Source organism: Archocentrus centrarchus, chromosome 7, assembly GCF_007364275.1.
Source record: "Archocentrus centrarchus isolate MPI-CPG fArcCen1 chromosome 7, fArcCen1, whole genome shotgun sequence".
In the NCBI taxonomy this organism is placed as follows: domain Eukaryota; kingdom Metazoa; phylum Chordata; class Actinopteri; order Cichliformes; family Cichlidae; genus Archocentrus; species Archocentrus centrarchus.
In genome coordinates, this window is record NC_044352.1 from 2,043,245 (window position 1) to 2,059,200 (window position 15,956).

At 43.7% G+C, this 15,956-nt stretch overlaps 1 protein-coding gene and 1 long non-coding RNA gene across 2 annotated transcripts; both read right to left on the reverse strand.

The window, feature by feature from the left end:
- Window positions 1-1,427: 1,427 nt before the first annotated feature.
- On the reverse strand, window positions 1,428-5,153 carry LOC115783098 (uncharacterized). Its single transcript, XM_030733748.1, has 4 exons — window positions 5,084-5,153; window positions 3,350-3,685; window positions 2,385-2,708; window positions 1,428-1,600 (listed from the first exon to the last, which is right to left on the reverse strand). Exons 1-4 carry the CDS (start codon window positions 5,121-5,123, stop codon window positions 1,428-1,430), a joined length of 873 nt encoding a protein of 290 aa, XP_030589608.1. The 5' UTR covers window positions 5,124-5,153.
- Window positions 5,154-6,719: 1,566 nt separating this feature from the next.
- On the reverse strand, window positions 6,720-8,657 carry LOC115783828 (uncharacterized). The gene is made up of 4 exons (XR_004020242.1): window positions 8,443-8,657; window positions 8,049-8,147; window positions 7,321-7,358; window positions 6,720-7,169 (listed from the first exon to the last, which is right to left on the reverse strand). It is a non-coding gene; the product is annotated as an uncharacterized LOC115783828 (long non-coding RNA).
- Between the last annotated feature and the right edge of the window lie 7,299 nt (window positions 8,658-15,956).

Genomic DNA, 15,956 nt, shown 5'->3' on the forward strand with positions numbered 1-15,956 from the left:
ACATCGCGTTACGATCCATCAGCAACCAATCAGCAGCGAGGACAAAGCAGAGAAGTGAGAGAGCAGGTTGATGAGGGTGAGAGTAAAACAATGAGATGATGGCTGGACCAACACCCTGAGGTCGCGCCTAACATGAGGATTTTAGTTTAAAGTAGAAAAAGTCAATGAATCATCAGCAGGAATTATTTATACCTGAGGACCAAACTGCATCTGAGATATGAACTTTAAAATGTCGGCAATGATGAGATTATTTCAATTTAGGAAACATTTTGGTGACCTTGACCTTTGACCGGATCACCTCCAAAAATGTAACCAGCAGAATGAGTCTAATGTCCACTTGAGGCCGACTCCAACAGTGAGTTCATATTTAGAGTTTGAGGGTCTGAGCACCAACGGCATCTTTAAAGCACAGAAATCAAACCCAGGTCTGAGTCCAGAGAGTCTCAGGTGTGATGTGTGAGTACAGAGTAGGTTTGGTCCAGGTCCCTGCTGGCTGGATGGAGGCTCTGGTAGGTTGAGTCTTCACATGCAGAACCTGGAGTACAGTTCTCATGGTGCACGTTCTGAAAAAGAGACAAACAGATTTGTTTCCTTCACAAATGAACTGCAGCAGAAACAGGAACACATTCGGCCTCAGTAACTCATTTGTGGGGGTAAATATTTCTGCCTCTGTGAACCTCTCAGACATCAGTGTCTCTGCTGTGTGGAGTCTCCATGTGGACGGCCTTTGGTGTCACGTACCTGTTTGGATTGAGCTTCTTGGACTGTAATTTATGGAGCAGTCGACAAACTGAAGCATCGCGCTGTGACTGCTTTATTTGTGTTACAGAGGCAGTCTGTGAACAGTGAGAGGAAACAAAGAGAAAGAAAGTCACCTCCATGTCTGTGCCCTCTGAGTTTCCTCTGGTCCTCAAACCTGTGGAACAAACAGAGGATTTTCCTCAGTGAGAACGAGGAATCATTCAGAGTGAGGAGGGAAAACCAGGAGAAACCATCCAGAAACAATCGGATTCATTTTGGTTATGTTCACTCTCAAATCTGGATTCTTTGTCTCTTTATGTGTGTGTGTGTGTGTGTGTGTGTAGTTCTTCATTCAGTTACTTGTGTACTTATTTAATGCACAAATATACTGATGAGGATCATTTTGGGCTCGTTCTCCTTCATCGTTCCGCTCTAACAATTTCTCCTGTTATTATTCCGAGAGTTTGGAAAACTGCTCATGATCTCCTCTTGTAGGAGAAGAATACCTGATACAAATGATTCAATTTTTAAGCTTTTTCAAGTGTTTTTATTCTTTTAACATGTTTTTAGCATCATTGTAAATGAAAGCAGAACTTTTTTAAAGTAAAAACAAAGTCAGTGAAAATATTTCCAGGTTTTCTTGCAGCTGTTTGAAAAAACTTCAAGTGATGTGAAAATGGAGCTTTTCATTCTCGACAGGAAGTTGTGTTTGTTTCTGTGGCCTCACCTCTGCTGCTCTTCCTCTTGATGCAGATTATTAGAGCAGCCAGTGATGAGAGGACGATGAAGACGAACAGAGAGACGATCACATACAGCAGCACACCTGTGGCAGCAGAGCAGGTGTGTTTCAGTCTGAATTAGTGATCGATGCGTGAGGGCGTGTTCGATTTGTCTGCTCAGTGAATCAGAATCAGTCTGAATGAACGGCCGAGTGTCTTCAATGTGCACCCAGCATTTCTCTGGAGATGGAAACATGAGCTCCACATACAGAGAAATGCTGAAGACAGAAAGAGGCGGAGCTAATGTGAGAGGACAACGACTATTAAAGGAAAATGAACAGGAAGCAGGTGGAAGCTGATGAGACGGCTGCTGAAAAAGGTCAGAGAGTGAACTTTGATTCAGTTCTGATACCAGGCGTCACTGGCATTTGAATCTGGTGTGTAACAGTCTCTCAGCTCTCTCACTCATTATGTACGGGTGCTCGTTAAGGACACTTTGGTGTCACTTTTAAACACGTGTTTTTGAACATGCAGGGTAACTGCTGTGAGGGTGCAAAGGTGAACAAAACCAGCGTCATTGCTAAAGCTCAGCAGAGAAGACAACGTGTGACCAACAACAGTCCAACCTGTGACTCTGTCCCCCTCCACCCTCCTAATGTGGACTTTATAGCACTCAAAAGGACAGAAAGGACCAACACCAGCCTAACAGGCAGCCAGCAGCATTAAATGAGCCTCAAACTCTCGTGCTGCTTGACAACTGTAAAATTACATTCATTTCTTTGCTCGCTTGTAGCAAGAACTACAAAAATACTATTAATACTATTAATAACTAAATATTATATGGTAGTTAGGTGATGTATCTGAAACACGAGCAGCTGAAATCATTGAAAAATATATATTTTTAAACATTTTCAGTAAACTCACCATCTGTGACAGTGATCTCAAAGTCTCTGAATGAAGTTTGATTCAGAGAACATCTGTACTGTCCTGAGTCAGAGCTGCTCAGCTGTGTGATGCTCACATACAGAATTACTCCTCCTCCTGAAGACCCTCTAGATCCAATCCTGTATCTTCCTGTGTGAGCATCTTCATCATGTGCCTGAATAAGAACCTCGTCTCCTCCACATTCTCCCCTACAGAACGACTTTCTGCTTCCAGAGTATTTAAAGGAACATCCGACTGTGAGCGAGCTTCCAGCTTCTTTATAGAAGTGTTTCTTTCTCTGATCATCGTTTCCATCCAGCAGTGCTGTTAAAGAGACAAACAACCAACAGTTACTCTCTGTGCTGAGGATGCTGCAGTCTGATCACAATCATTCCACAGTTACACTGGGAGCTGCCCAGTTCAACCAGTCTGACAGTGGAACTGTTGGATTAACTTCATAATCCCACCCTCTGCAGATTGTTTGAATGGATTCATAAAAATCATCTTTTATGATGAGTACAGATTGTAAAATGTGCTTGATAATAATGAAACACTTGATGTTTGGAGATGAAATGAAACACTGGATAGATGTTTGTGTTAGGAATGTTGTTTTCACGGCTTCATTTGGGAATATTCCAGTTTGTTGGCAGGGGAACTCTTGGGTCGACACAGCTGAACACACTTATTCAGAAGCAACAACTGATCAGAGAAAATAATGTGACAAAGATTGTACAACACAATCAGCATCTTCTCTCATCCACCAACGTCTGCCTCTGATATCAAAGGTTCAGTCACATCATCATCATCATCATCACTGGAAACAGCCACTAATATTCACACAAACTTGTGTCCCAGCTGCAGGTCATTGCTTACTTATAGGAGTCCAAATTTAATGAGTGTTCTCAGTTTTTGAAGAACAAACTATCAGGTTATTTCAACCATCAGCAGCTGAAACAGAAACTCACCTTCAGCAACAACAACTCCAAACTGTCCATATGAAGACGATGAAGATCCACCCAGAACACACCTGTACTGTCCAGAGTCAGAGGTGGTCAGCTCTGAGATGCTCACAGAGAAAGCATAATATGGTGATTCATATATATATTCACTCCTGTATCTGCCTCTTGGATGAATGTCATCAGTTGTATTAATCAGAATATTTTCTCCTTCACATTTTTCTCTGCAGAACATCTTCCAGGTTCCTGGAGAATTAAAGCCAAACTCAGCTGTAACATCTCCTCCTGGGACTCCATAGAACAGAAACTTTTCATCTGTGACGTCAGTGTTTCCGTCCTGCAGAGCTGTTGGAAAGATGAACCATCAATAGTGACTGTTTGTACTTCCTGTAAGAAGCTGCAGTCTGATCACAGCATTTACACACAGACTCACACTGAGACTAAGCTCTCAATGACAATAATGACCTTCATGGAAAACATTAATGGTGGGAATCACTCATAAAAAAGCTAATGAAGGGAGAAAATTAGCAATAAAAACTTTTAAATTATGTAATTATTAATTATTATGTTCTTTGGTGACTTCAGCTCAGCCTTTAACAAGGTCAACCTGGTTGATAAGTTGCTGACACTGGGCCTGGACCACCACCTCTGCAGCTGGATTAAGGACTTCCTCTCCAGCACGTGAGACTTGGAGACCTCTACTCATCTAACATCAGCATCAACACCGGCACCCCCCGAGGCTGTGTTCTCAGTCCACTCCTATACTCACTCTTTGCACACGACTGTACCCCCATTCATGACACAAACTACACATTCAAGTTTGCAGATGACATGAAGCTGTGGTGGGTTGATAACCAGCAATGATGAAGCAGCCTGCAGACAGGAGGTCCAGGCCCTCACATCCTGCTGCCAGGATAAAGACTTTCTCCTCAACACCAACAAGACAAAGGAGCTTGTCATTGGCTTGAGGAAACATAAGGACACACTACATGTCAGTCTGATTATTGTGGGGAAAAGGTGGAACCTTGGTGTTCACTTCTCAAGGGACTCGACACGGGTAGGAAACAGCAGAGAAGTGGTGAAGAAGGCCCAGCAGAGACCCTTCTTCCTGCAGCCCCTCAGGAAAACTGGGCTCCCACCAAAACTCCTGAGCTATGGATGCACAGTGTGGTTCTCCAGCTGCACCTCAGAGGAGAGAAAAGACCTGCAGCTGATCATTAAGACTGCATCAAAGATCACTGGTGCCCCTCTCCCATCCCTGGACCAAATTCACTCTGCCCGACTGAGAAAGAGCCAAAAATATCTGAGCCAAAGTTTACTGCTTGTAAATGAATTATAAAGCTACACTTCAACATGTGAGGTAATCTTCACAGTTTGTTGTTGTCTGTGACTCACAGCTTTACATTTGGCTGCAGGATGTGAGGCAATTTCTTCAAATCTACGTCACGAGCTTCAAAAACAAGAACAAAATGTCTGCAGTTTGTTTCCTTTATTTAACTGACTGAGCCGTTTATTGTGAGGAAGCAGAAAGTTTCTGTAATGAACTCTATTAGAAAGAGTTTGTTCACTGTCATGGTTTCTTCTGTCCATACTGGCCACAGAGAGATCCATGAAATGATAAATCAAAGCAGTCTGAATGGAAGAAGCTGTCCATGAAAGTGACTCAGAGCTGACTCTGATCATCACGTTCAGCAGCAGAAAGCAAAGAAAGAAAGATGCTGAAGACAAAGTGAATGTACTCACAGAGGAAGAAGAAGCAGATCAGAGTGTGATGGACCTTCATGATGAGGCTCTGATGGTTTACTGCTGCCTCTCTGCTTCTTCACTGCAAACCAGGAACTTGTGACGCCTCACTTCCCTAACTGAAGGAGTCCCTCCTCCAACCAGGACACCACACCTCTCTGCACTCCTCCCTCCTCCCCTCTGCATCTGTGTGTGTGTGTGTGTGCTTGTGTGCATGTGTGTGTGTGTTGCTCCTTTACATTCTCATTTGTCTCTGAAAGTTGGTTCAAGGCTGTAATCTCAGGTGCTGATACTTGTTCCCATGACAGCACTGAGCTATCAAAGGTCAAAGGTCGTGTCCATTTTTGATCCCATGGTGCCTGAAATTTGGTTGATTGCTGACTGGAAGTCAGAATCATAGATTATATCCCCACTAAAAGAACAAGAAGCAGAGCAGAGATCCTTCTTGTCCATCAGAGTTTCTCTGAAGCTGCGTTCAGGATGATTTTTTAACACGTCTAAAACAGCTGCAACAGCTCAGCTTCCTGTTAACACAGTGTGCATGTTATATGAACCTGAAACAGGAAGTCAAACATAAACGCAGATAAAGTGTGACAGACCCACCTGTTGCTTAGCAACCGTAAGCATTTAAGGTCTTTTCTGTGTTCTCACATGGAAACACAGAGGAAACATCCCCACTCACAGTGAGCTGCTGACACATTAAAACTCACAATCAGAGGCTGCGTCTTTGCTAAATATGAAGGTGAGTGTCTGCAGAGTCAGTTGCTCTCATTAATGCAGCTTCACTGCCCACTGATGTCCACCAGTGTTTGAGTGATGTAACTAGAAATGCATGAAAATAACTGTAATGTTTAATAAAACATTGTCCTGTTAAACATTGTGCAGCATTAGTGTGAAACAGTGGGCTGATTAAGGAAGTTAACCTTCAAAATAAACCCTGCTGAGTGCTGCTCAGTCACACCATGCAAAGCTGTGAAGTCTGTGATGACCGCGCAGGCTCAACAATCCTCTGTTTTTCTTTGCTTGTGTCGCTCTGAAGCTGTGAAAGACGTGAACATGTATTTTATAATAACACTTGTGATGCAGCACAGAGCTGGGTGTGTGCACACGAGTTTGTCCAGAGCAGAAGAAGCTACATGACAGGGACGAGATCTTTAAACTGCTCAGAGGACTGAAGGAGAGCAAAGGCCTCGGTCCAGATAATACTGGCAGTCAGCTTAAGAACTGTGCAGCTCAGGAGGCAGAACAGAGCCTCCACTAGTTGGAAGGTTGGTGGTTTGATTCCTGGCTGCTCCAGTCTACGTGCCAAAGTGTCCTTGGGCAAGATCCGGAACCCTGAGTTCCTCCAGAGGAATTGATCAGTGTGAGTGTTGGATAGAAAGTGTGGTGGAATTTACCTTTCCAAATAACAATATCACAAAGAAGCATTAAATATTTTAACAGCTTTAATACAAAAATCATCAACACACGAGTCGCAGTAGGAGTCAAAGGTCAAGCTATTAATTCTGTTTGGCCAATCAGGGACAGAGTTCTTCCTGCTGATCAGCAGCAGAAGTCTGACACTAAACTCTACAGACAGACAGGTCTTATAACAGGACAACTGGGTCACACACATGTACTCAAACACACACGTTTGGTTAACCTGTACAGGTGAACAATGATTCTGCATGTGCTGAGTGAAAGTTCATTGAGGTATTCTCCATTACAGAAAGCACTTAGCTGTATCAAAGAGGCTCGTGTGAATGCAAGAAGCACTTTGAGGGCTCGAGTAGAAACGTGCTGTATAAGAACGAGTCCATGTACTTTAATGCTGCAGGATCTCTGCAGGGATCAGTGACTGTACCTGTGCCCGAGGTTAATGCAGCTTCCTTTGGTCCCTTTACAGAGAACTGTGGCAGCAGCAGCATTGAAGCTAAGCTACAGTGGAGTACAGCGGATCATCTGTGGAGTCGGAGCTCACACGGGCCCGAGGAGCAGAGTAGATGACTTCATTGGTGTTACTGCGGGAGGCGCTGTCGGGAGAGCCGACGCTCGTCTTGAAAAACCTGACCTCAGAGTAGGTGAGTTTGCTCGAGTCGGCCTCCTCCTGAAAAGAGAACAAACAGAGAGAAACTGTTGATCAGCTGCCACATTTTCAGTCATGTTCAGTGTGGCGTCCATGCAGGAGATTTACTAAAAGAGGAGAAGAAGAAGAAGCATTCATATCAGCTGGTTTCACAAACACTCCTCAAACTCACCTCTGTGACAGCAGCATGCGCTGTTTCCACAGGACCGTCTGAAAAACACAGCAGTGAGTTTAAACATTACAGGTGAGGTGAAAGGACAGGTGTACACTGGAAGCATCAGGTCAGCTGGGAGTCACAGCAGTGTCCCGCTGGGAGTCGGTCACTGTAGTTCAGGCTGTTGATGATGAACCTGAGAGCTGCAGACTGATCTTAATGTCTGTAACTGCCAGACTTATTTTCTGAGGAATGTTTGTGTTGTTTTAGCAGAGCAACAATAACACACCTGTCAGGTGATCTGTAGCAGACGCTCAAATATTGATCGTCAGTTTTTTTTTATTGTTTGCAAAGAATAAACTGAGTAATTTGTTTTAGTGGCATAAATATCATTTGATCCAGAAATAAATAATTCATATCTGCAAATGAACCAAACTAAAAAGTCCCAGAACTGTGGAAGTTTGTACTGTTACACTCCTGATATCAGCTCATGTGTTTCTGCAGCTGCTTGTAGGTCACAGTGAACATGGATCATGAGTATCACTGCTGCCTGCTGTAACAGTAACAGTACCATCATTTCCAGGTCAAACTGAAGCTTCAAACTAAGCAGCAGGAGTTTCACACTAACCTGATATTTTGTGTATTTTTATAGCTTCAGTTCACAAAGAGACACTTGGAGATTAAACTGATCATTAAAATGAGAAGTTTGATTAGTGTGTCTGTGTGTGTGTTTCCTGTTGTCTCACCGTTTGCTTTAGAAGATCTTTTCTTGCAGAATATCAGCAGAGCCACTGATAACAGGATGATGGAGGCAGCCAGAATCAGACCCACATACAGCAGCACATCTGCAGCAGATTAACAACAAGTTGCTTCCACACTGACTCCTCCTGAGGGCATGTGTACAATATCTAACTGTATGCTGAGAATTTCTGATCTACAATCTGAAACTGAGATCCTGTTTAGTGGACAATACCAGGGGGACAAGGCCCCAAAAAACATAACTCCTGGGATCACTGGGACATACAAATCCCTCCACTACGATAAGGTGACAATTCATGTAGGAGTAACTCCCAGCATGCACTCTAATTCTCTCCAGTGTGTCACAGTGGTTCTTCTGTCAGACTCAGTACATGGATGTACCTGTAGATGCTGCTCTTTCAGATTCCTCAGTGGCTCCAGTCAAAGTGAATGAAGGTGTGGAGCTTCCTGAGCTGGAGCTGAAACTCTGTGCTGTAGTTGTAGTTGTGGCTGCTGAAACAGATCAGAGAGTAAAGCTGGACTTATAAATGTTTGGAGCTGTGAACAAGAAACACACAAAGATTCAAAAACATCAAGAAAATGACTGAGAAATGAAATCAGCCTTAAATGTACTGAAATAGTATTAATAATTAAATATGATTTGATTCTAAGTTTAAATATCAGGAACATTAAAACAGTTGCAGCTGCGATAAAAATAAAAATATTCATTAAACATTCAGAAATCTAAAAATGGACCCATTCTGCTCATTTCCTGACTTCCATATTTTTTATTGATGAATTCTACCAGCGTAGCTTTGTATGACTCACAGTTCAAAATAATCCATATTTATCTGATATTGGTGCAGCCCCTCAATTCATCCACAGACAGTATAAAAGGAGGACGCAGCTTCAGGTCTGCAAAGTGAAGCCACCATCAAAGTGCCTTAAACATGTATTCTTTCTAATGGCCACCAGGGGGCGACACCTGTGGTTCTGATCCTATAGAAGTGTATGGGAGAACGGCCCTCTGCCCTGACCTCTGTAAACACTTTGGAGGTGAGTTTATTGGCTCAGTCACTCATTTCAGGTCACACTGAATAAAACATTTAGTCCATTTTGGTCATTCTAAAGGCCCTTTCACACCGGACCCGTAAATTCTGTGCGAATGTTTCGTGCGTTAAAAACATTTTTCGGACTCTCCTGTTCTTAGTGCAGCTGTTCACACCGACTGCATCATTTCACAGGACGAATTTGCGGCATTTATTTTTTCGAAGCAAGTTCGATTTTTCTGAATTTCGCAAGTGAACAAAGAGGACTGACCAATCAGAGCGCTGCATTTAGCAGCATGTGGTCATAGCTCAAAACACGCACCAATGTACTGAATATACAGTGATGTGGGTACAATAAAATCATGATATTTTCCCTCAGACACACAGCTACACGCTGCTCCGGGTCAGTCAGCTCTCTGATATTATCCTCTGCCTCCTCACATGTGATCCCAACTCTGCCAACAAGAGCTCAAACTGTCCCACTGACATCCTGAAATATGAGCGAAAGCATCCGTGATGCAGCATCAACTCTGGGATCAAACCATGAAACTCTCCCTGCTGCTGCTTTCTTATGAGTTGGATGAACACATAAACTCTCTTTTTTCCTTCTCTTGTTTAGAAACATCAGGGCCTCATTACATCATCCCTTGATGTCAACTGCATTTTTTTTCCACCGTGCGTTATATGAGGAGGATTTAGTCGCAAAAACGCAACGCATCCGGTGTGTATGTAGGTTACACGACAGGTTCACATCCGAAAGATTCTGATTTTCGTGTCGTTTTTACGCAAAGCATCCGGTGTGAAAGGGCCTTAAGAGTCAGAAAGGAGGATTATCCAGGATATGCTCATTGGCTAAAGAAGTTTGACACTTTGCCAGGATGTGATTTCATAGTCAGATCTACGCCTCCTTCATCACTTCCTGTTTTAGAAACACCAAAATGGTGACAGTAAAAACCTCGAGGCTTCAGGACTTCACAAACCAGTGGGTGACATCATCACAGCTACATCATCTTTATACTGTCTGTGGTTCATTCTCTGTCTGAAACAGCCTGTTTTAGCTCCTCCCACTTCTAAAACAACTTTCTTCTGATTGGGTGGGACTTCTGCACTTACAACCAGAGCTGCTTGTCTAAGATGACCATATAAGGATATCCACTCTCTGTGACATCATACAGACCTGAGAGTAGAAAAACTGATAAACTGAGTGTTTGGAGCAGTCTGCAGCCTGAGCTTTGGGCTCACAGGGATTACTGTGCAAACACTGAGCTCATTATTAGAAACTTTGGACATGTTTAATATGAACATCCATCAGTGGAGCAGCAGATATATGACAGGAAATAAGGCAAAGCAGAATAGGTCCACTCTGACAACATTTTACTGATTCCAGTGAAAACTCACCATCTGTGACAGTGATCTCAAAGTCTCTGAATGAACTCGTGAATGACCAGCTGTAAGTTCCGTCCTGATAACATCTGTACTGTCCTGAGTCAGAGCTGCTCAGCTGTGTGATGCTCACATACAGAACGTCTGAAACATATCTAATCCTGTATCTGCCGCTCTGAGCTCTGACATCATCGGTGTCAACAAGGATCTTGTTTCCTCCACATCCTCCCCTACAGAACATCTTTCTGCTTCCAGAGTATTTAAAATAACATCCGACTGTGAGCGAGCTTCCAGCTTCTTTATAGAAGTGTTTCTTTCTCTGATCATCGTTTCCATCCAGCAGTGCTGTTAAAGAGACAAACAACCAACAGTTACTCTCTGTGCTGAGGATGCTGCAGTCTGATCACAATCATTCCACAGTTACACTGGGAGCTGCCCAGTTCAACCAGTCTGACAGTGGAACTGTTGGATTAACTTCATAATCCCACCCTCTGCAGATTGTTTGATTGGATTCATAAAAATCATCTTTTATGATGAGTACAGATTGTAAAATGTGCTTGATAATAATGAAACACTTGATGTTTGGAGGTGAAATGAAACACTGGATAGATGTTTGTGTTAGGAATGTTGTTTTCACGGCTTCATTTGGGAATATTCCAGTTTGTTGGCAGGGGAACTCTTGGGTCGACACAGCTGAACACACTTATTCAGAAGCAACAACTGATCAGAGAAAATAATGTGACAAAGATTGTACAACACAATCAGCATCTTCTCTCATCCACCAACGTCTGCCTCTGATATCAAAGGTTCAGTCACATCATCATCATCATCATCACTGGAAACAGCCACTAATATTCACACAAACTTGTGTCCCAGCTGCAGGTCATTGCTTACTTATAGGAGTCCAAATTTAATGAGTGTTCTCAGTTTTTGAAGAACAAACTATCAGGTTATTTCAACCATCAGCAGCTGAAACAGAAACTCACCTTCAGCAACAACAACTCCAAACTGTCTGTATGAAGATGATGATGAAGATCCACCCAGAACACACCTGTACTGTCCAGAGTCAGAGGTGGTCAGCTCTGAGATGCTCACAGAGAAAGCATAACATGGACACCAATAATCATATCTGTATTCACTCCTGTATCTGCCTCTTTGATGAATGTCATCAGTTGTACTAATCAGAATATTTTCTCCTTCACATTTTTCTCTGCAGAACATCTTCCAGGTTCCTGGAGAATTAAAGCTAAACTCAACTGTAACATCTCCTCCTGGGACTCCATAGAACAGATCATCTTCATCTGTGACTTCAGTGTTTCCGTCCTGCAGAGCTGTTGGAAAGATGAACCATCAATAGTGACTGTTTGTACTTCCTGTAAGAAGCTGCAGTCTGATCACAGCATTTACACACAGACTCACACTGACACTAAGCTCTCAATGACAATAATGACCTTCATGGAAAATAGAATATGGTCGTCTACAATGGTGGAAACTTTCTGTCCATCAACATGACACAAAAGCAATGTGAGCAGATGTGTTCAGATGTTATCTATGCATTAATAAAATGTTCAGGGAAGCCAAATATGACACATTACTACTATGTGTAGTACTTGTATTTATAGAGACTGAAGCAGGTTCAGTTGCACTGTGTGGTTTTTCCACAGGAAATGATGTCATCTTTAATTTTAAATGTTCTGCTTTGCAATGAAAATTAATGAAGCAACAACAAAAACTTTACAGGCAGTCATGAAGTTTTTGTTTGTTGTAACTTTGTTTTGCTTCGTATATGAATATGATCTTTGAAAGCTGCAGTTTGTTGCCTTTATTTTACTGACTGCACAGTTTAAGGAAGTAAACGCTTGTAATGAACTGAAATGAACTGTTTTCAAGTCCTGAAGCCAAACTCAGCAGCTCACATGGATGTGTTCACTGTCATGGTTTCTTCTGTCCATACTGGCCACAGAGAGATCCATGAAATGATGAATCAAAGCAGTCTGAATGGAAGAAGCTGTCCATGAAAGTGACTCAGAGCTGACTCTGATCATCACGTTCAGCAGCAGAAAGCAAAGAAAGACAGATGCTGAAGACAAAGTGAATGTACTCACAGAGGAAGAAGAAGCAGATCAGAGTGTGATGGACCTTCATGATGAGGCTCTGATGGTTTACTGCTGCCTCTCTGCTTCTTCACTGCAAACCAGGAACTTGTGACGCCTCACTTCCCTAACTGAAGGAGTCCCTCCTCCAACCAGGACACCACACCTCTCTGCATCAGTGTGTGTGTGTGTGTGTGTGTGTGTGTGTGCGCGTGTGTCTGTGTGTGTGTGCGTGCGTGCGTGCGTGCGTGTGTCTGTGTGCGTGCGTGTGTCTGTGTGTGTTGCAGGGCCTCACCTTTCCGGCTCATATTTATAGACATCTTTGCAGATCTCTGCAGGAAATACAGAAATGACTTTTGACTAAATTCAGCAGGCTGATTTGTGACACGTTCCAACAACGATCATCATTCATCATCAGATAATTGCTCTTACTGGCTGCATGTGAACTTTTTAAAATTAGTAGAAACTATAAACAGAATGTGAAGAAACAGCAGTTATGATGTTCTGTCCAACGATCTCTGAACGATCTTCCTGCAGAGATATCGTTGCTGTTTGTATATGGCTGGGCTGTCCTCTCATGTAATACCACTTTGAACCAGAAGGCGGTGCAGTGAGTCCGTGTGGCATCCAGTAAGCCCTGAGTCCAACATGATCCCAGTTAGCTCAACATCTGTACAGAAGCTGCTGGGAAGGAGAAGGTTGCAGCTTCCAGACCAGCGTCAGAGTCGGCTGCAAACACTAAAGGAAACAGAGGGAGTGCTGCTGCCCCGGTTTCAGACTGAACAAGCTGGCAGTCCTCATGCACATCCTGCATCAGAGCATCCTCACTTTCTGCACTGATCCTGCTGCAGGAACTAGTTACCTATTAACTAGATGAAGACTGCCAGGCCTCCTTTAGGAGGCTTCAAGGCCATAATGCTATTTTTAGCTCCATGCTCTCAGCCTTGTTTGGCTTCAGCACTGTGCATCATTGATTGACCTTTGACCCTGAGGTGATACATGCAAATAAATGATTTTAAACAGAGTCAGTGTCCTTCAAAACCAACAAGCATCAACATCCAGCACTGAAACTGAGCTCCACCATCTGCTCCCAACACACTTGTGATGATGCGGTCAAGGTTCATCTTAGATCAGGTGCAACAGCGCCACCTAGGGGAATTTAACCCTCAGGAAAAATAAAAAAAGAAGGAATGTTCACAATTTGAATAAAAGTCTACACAGGTTCAAATAACCACACCTGGACAGGAGAGATGTTTCGAACGTAAAAAAACAAAAATGAAATTTAAAACTTTGGAATGTGGGAGGAAACCGGAGTACCCGGAGGAAACCCACGCAAGCACGGGGAGAACATGCAAACTCCACACAGAGAGAGGGAGAGGCCTGTGGCAAGGTGGAATTGAACCCAGGCCTTCCAGATGGTATTCTAACTGTGAGGCAGCAGTGCTAACCACTACGCCACCGTGCTGCACTTACTGGGGTTAGGTTAATTGGCTAATCTAAATTGCCCATAGGTGTGAATGAGAGCATGAATGTGAGTGTGAAAGGTCGTCTGTCTCTCTGTGTTGGCCCTGCAACAGGCTGGCGACTTGTTCAGGGTGTACCCTGCCTCTCGCCTTATGACAGCTGGGATAGGCTCCAGCCCCCCCGCGACCCTTAACAGGATGTGCGGAAGCGAATGGATGGATGGATGGATGGAAATTTAAAACTATACAATGAGATGTGACCGTAGGACGAATTAATTACCAGTAGCTGTGAGCCCTGAGAAAGGGAAAGAAAAAATGAACATAAAGACACAACACGGTGACTGCACCCCTAGTGCTGTACTGTAAAACAAAACGTGAGCAAAGGGGGGAACCACCACATGGGGACTGGTCCACACTTCCTCTGGCTCGTCCTCCGCAGCCACTTCCAGCACTAAAAGGAGAGAAAAACAAATCTGGACCCTGCAGTGCTTAATGGCCACACCATAAAATACACAAATTTACTTAATGAAAACCCAGGATACCTGGATGCAGGTTATTTAGCCAACACTAAATGTGAACGGAATTCCTGAAGGCATCAGGCATTAGCCACAGCAGGAAACGGGGCCCTCAAAGTGAAAGTGCATTAATATAATCTTATCAGTAACCAGTTGCAAAGATACTGTCGTCACTCACCAAGGTGAACGGACATGGCAACGAGCAACCACTGATAATGACCGCCATCCCCTCCACGATGGCTATTATGAATTAAAGGCCATATTATAAATACAAGTGTAAGTAAGCAACCGCTTAACACAAAAACCCCAAAATGTGTGATAGAGCCTACCTACAACCGTCATAAAAAACAATCCAGATGGATTAAAGGACTGAGCTGCTGAACACTTACCAGGGAAGACAAGGGAGATTAATGAGAGAGGGCCAAAGCCCAGGTGGATTTATACCACAGGAGACGCCACCCTGCAATTAACCCACAGGTGCTCCTCCACTCAACACAACAGCAAGGAGGGAGAGAGGAAGAAGCCAGAGCAACTCCAAACACTCCAAACAGGCCACACCTCCATCTTTTATATCCAGTCTATGCTTTGGGCTCCTGTAGCCTCTCCTCCGTCCACTCCTCCACAGCACTGGGGTCCTTGTGGATCCTTTTGTTCCGGCCACACTGAGGTGACTGTGGGTGGGTTTCGGTGGGAGAAGTCACAGGATCAAGCAGCAGATGTACAGTTAGCATCATTTCCACCAATCAAACAGCTGAACTGTGGTTAACACAGCCAACAGTGTGTGTGAGGACTCACAATAAGTGTACGGACTTTAAATCCTCGGCTGGTGCGTCAGCTAAACATCGTAAAACAACTAATTCACAAAGTCCCAGAAAAACAAGCAGCAAGGTTAGCTCAGTGAGCCTCGCATGAGTCTGAAATATGATCCAGGATCATGCAGCATACCCTCCATCTGTTTGGTCCTGCTAACTGCTGATTGGCCTGGTTGAATAAGCACCTGATGTTGGGCTGGATGGACAGCAGCTTGTTTTCCTCAGCTGACAGCCTCCTCTCCTCATCTCCTCCAAACCAAACAAACAGTGTTTGCAAGTGATTCTGAGTGAAAGCGTGAGCTAACTTGTGTTTCTAGTCTCGCTGTGCATGTTGCACACTGCAGCAGGAGAAGTGAGACGCCATTTTTGCTGAAAACATTTCTCTTTAATACTCAGTACTGAACACAACACTGATATGTAGAACAGGAGCAGAGAAAAAGAGGATTCTTCCTGCTCTTGTCAGAGACGGTCGCACTATCTCTCTCTCCCTGCCCGCCCAATCTCTCCGCTTGCTGCTTGCTGTGAGAGCGTCTTTCCCACACTGTCCGAATAAGAACAAGATTGAGAGCAACATGGATCTGGCAACCTGGGCCTTCACCAT

Coding starts and splice junctions, on each gene's coding strand:
- LOC115783098 (XM_030733748.1), bottom strand. CDS start 5,123: ATGAAGGTCCATCACACTCTGATCTGCTTCTTCTTCCTCT. Junction 3,686..5,083: donor GATCTGCTTCTTCTTCCTCT/GTGAGTACATTC, acceptor TCTTTCCAACAG/CTCTGCAGGACGGAAACACT. Junction 2,709..3,349: donor TGGAGTTGTTGTTGCTGAAG/GTGAGTTTCTGT, acceptor TCTCTTTAACAG/CACTGCTGGATGGAAACGAT.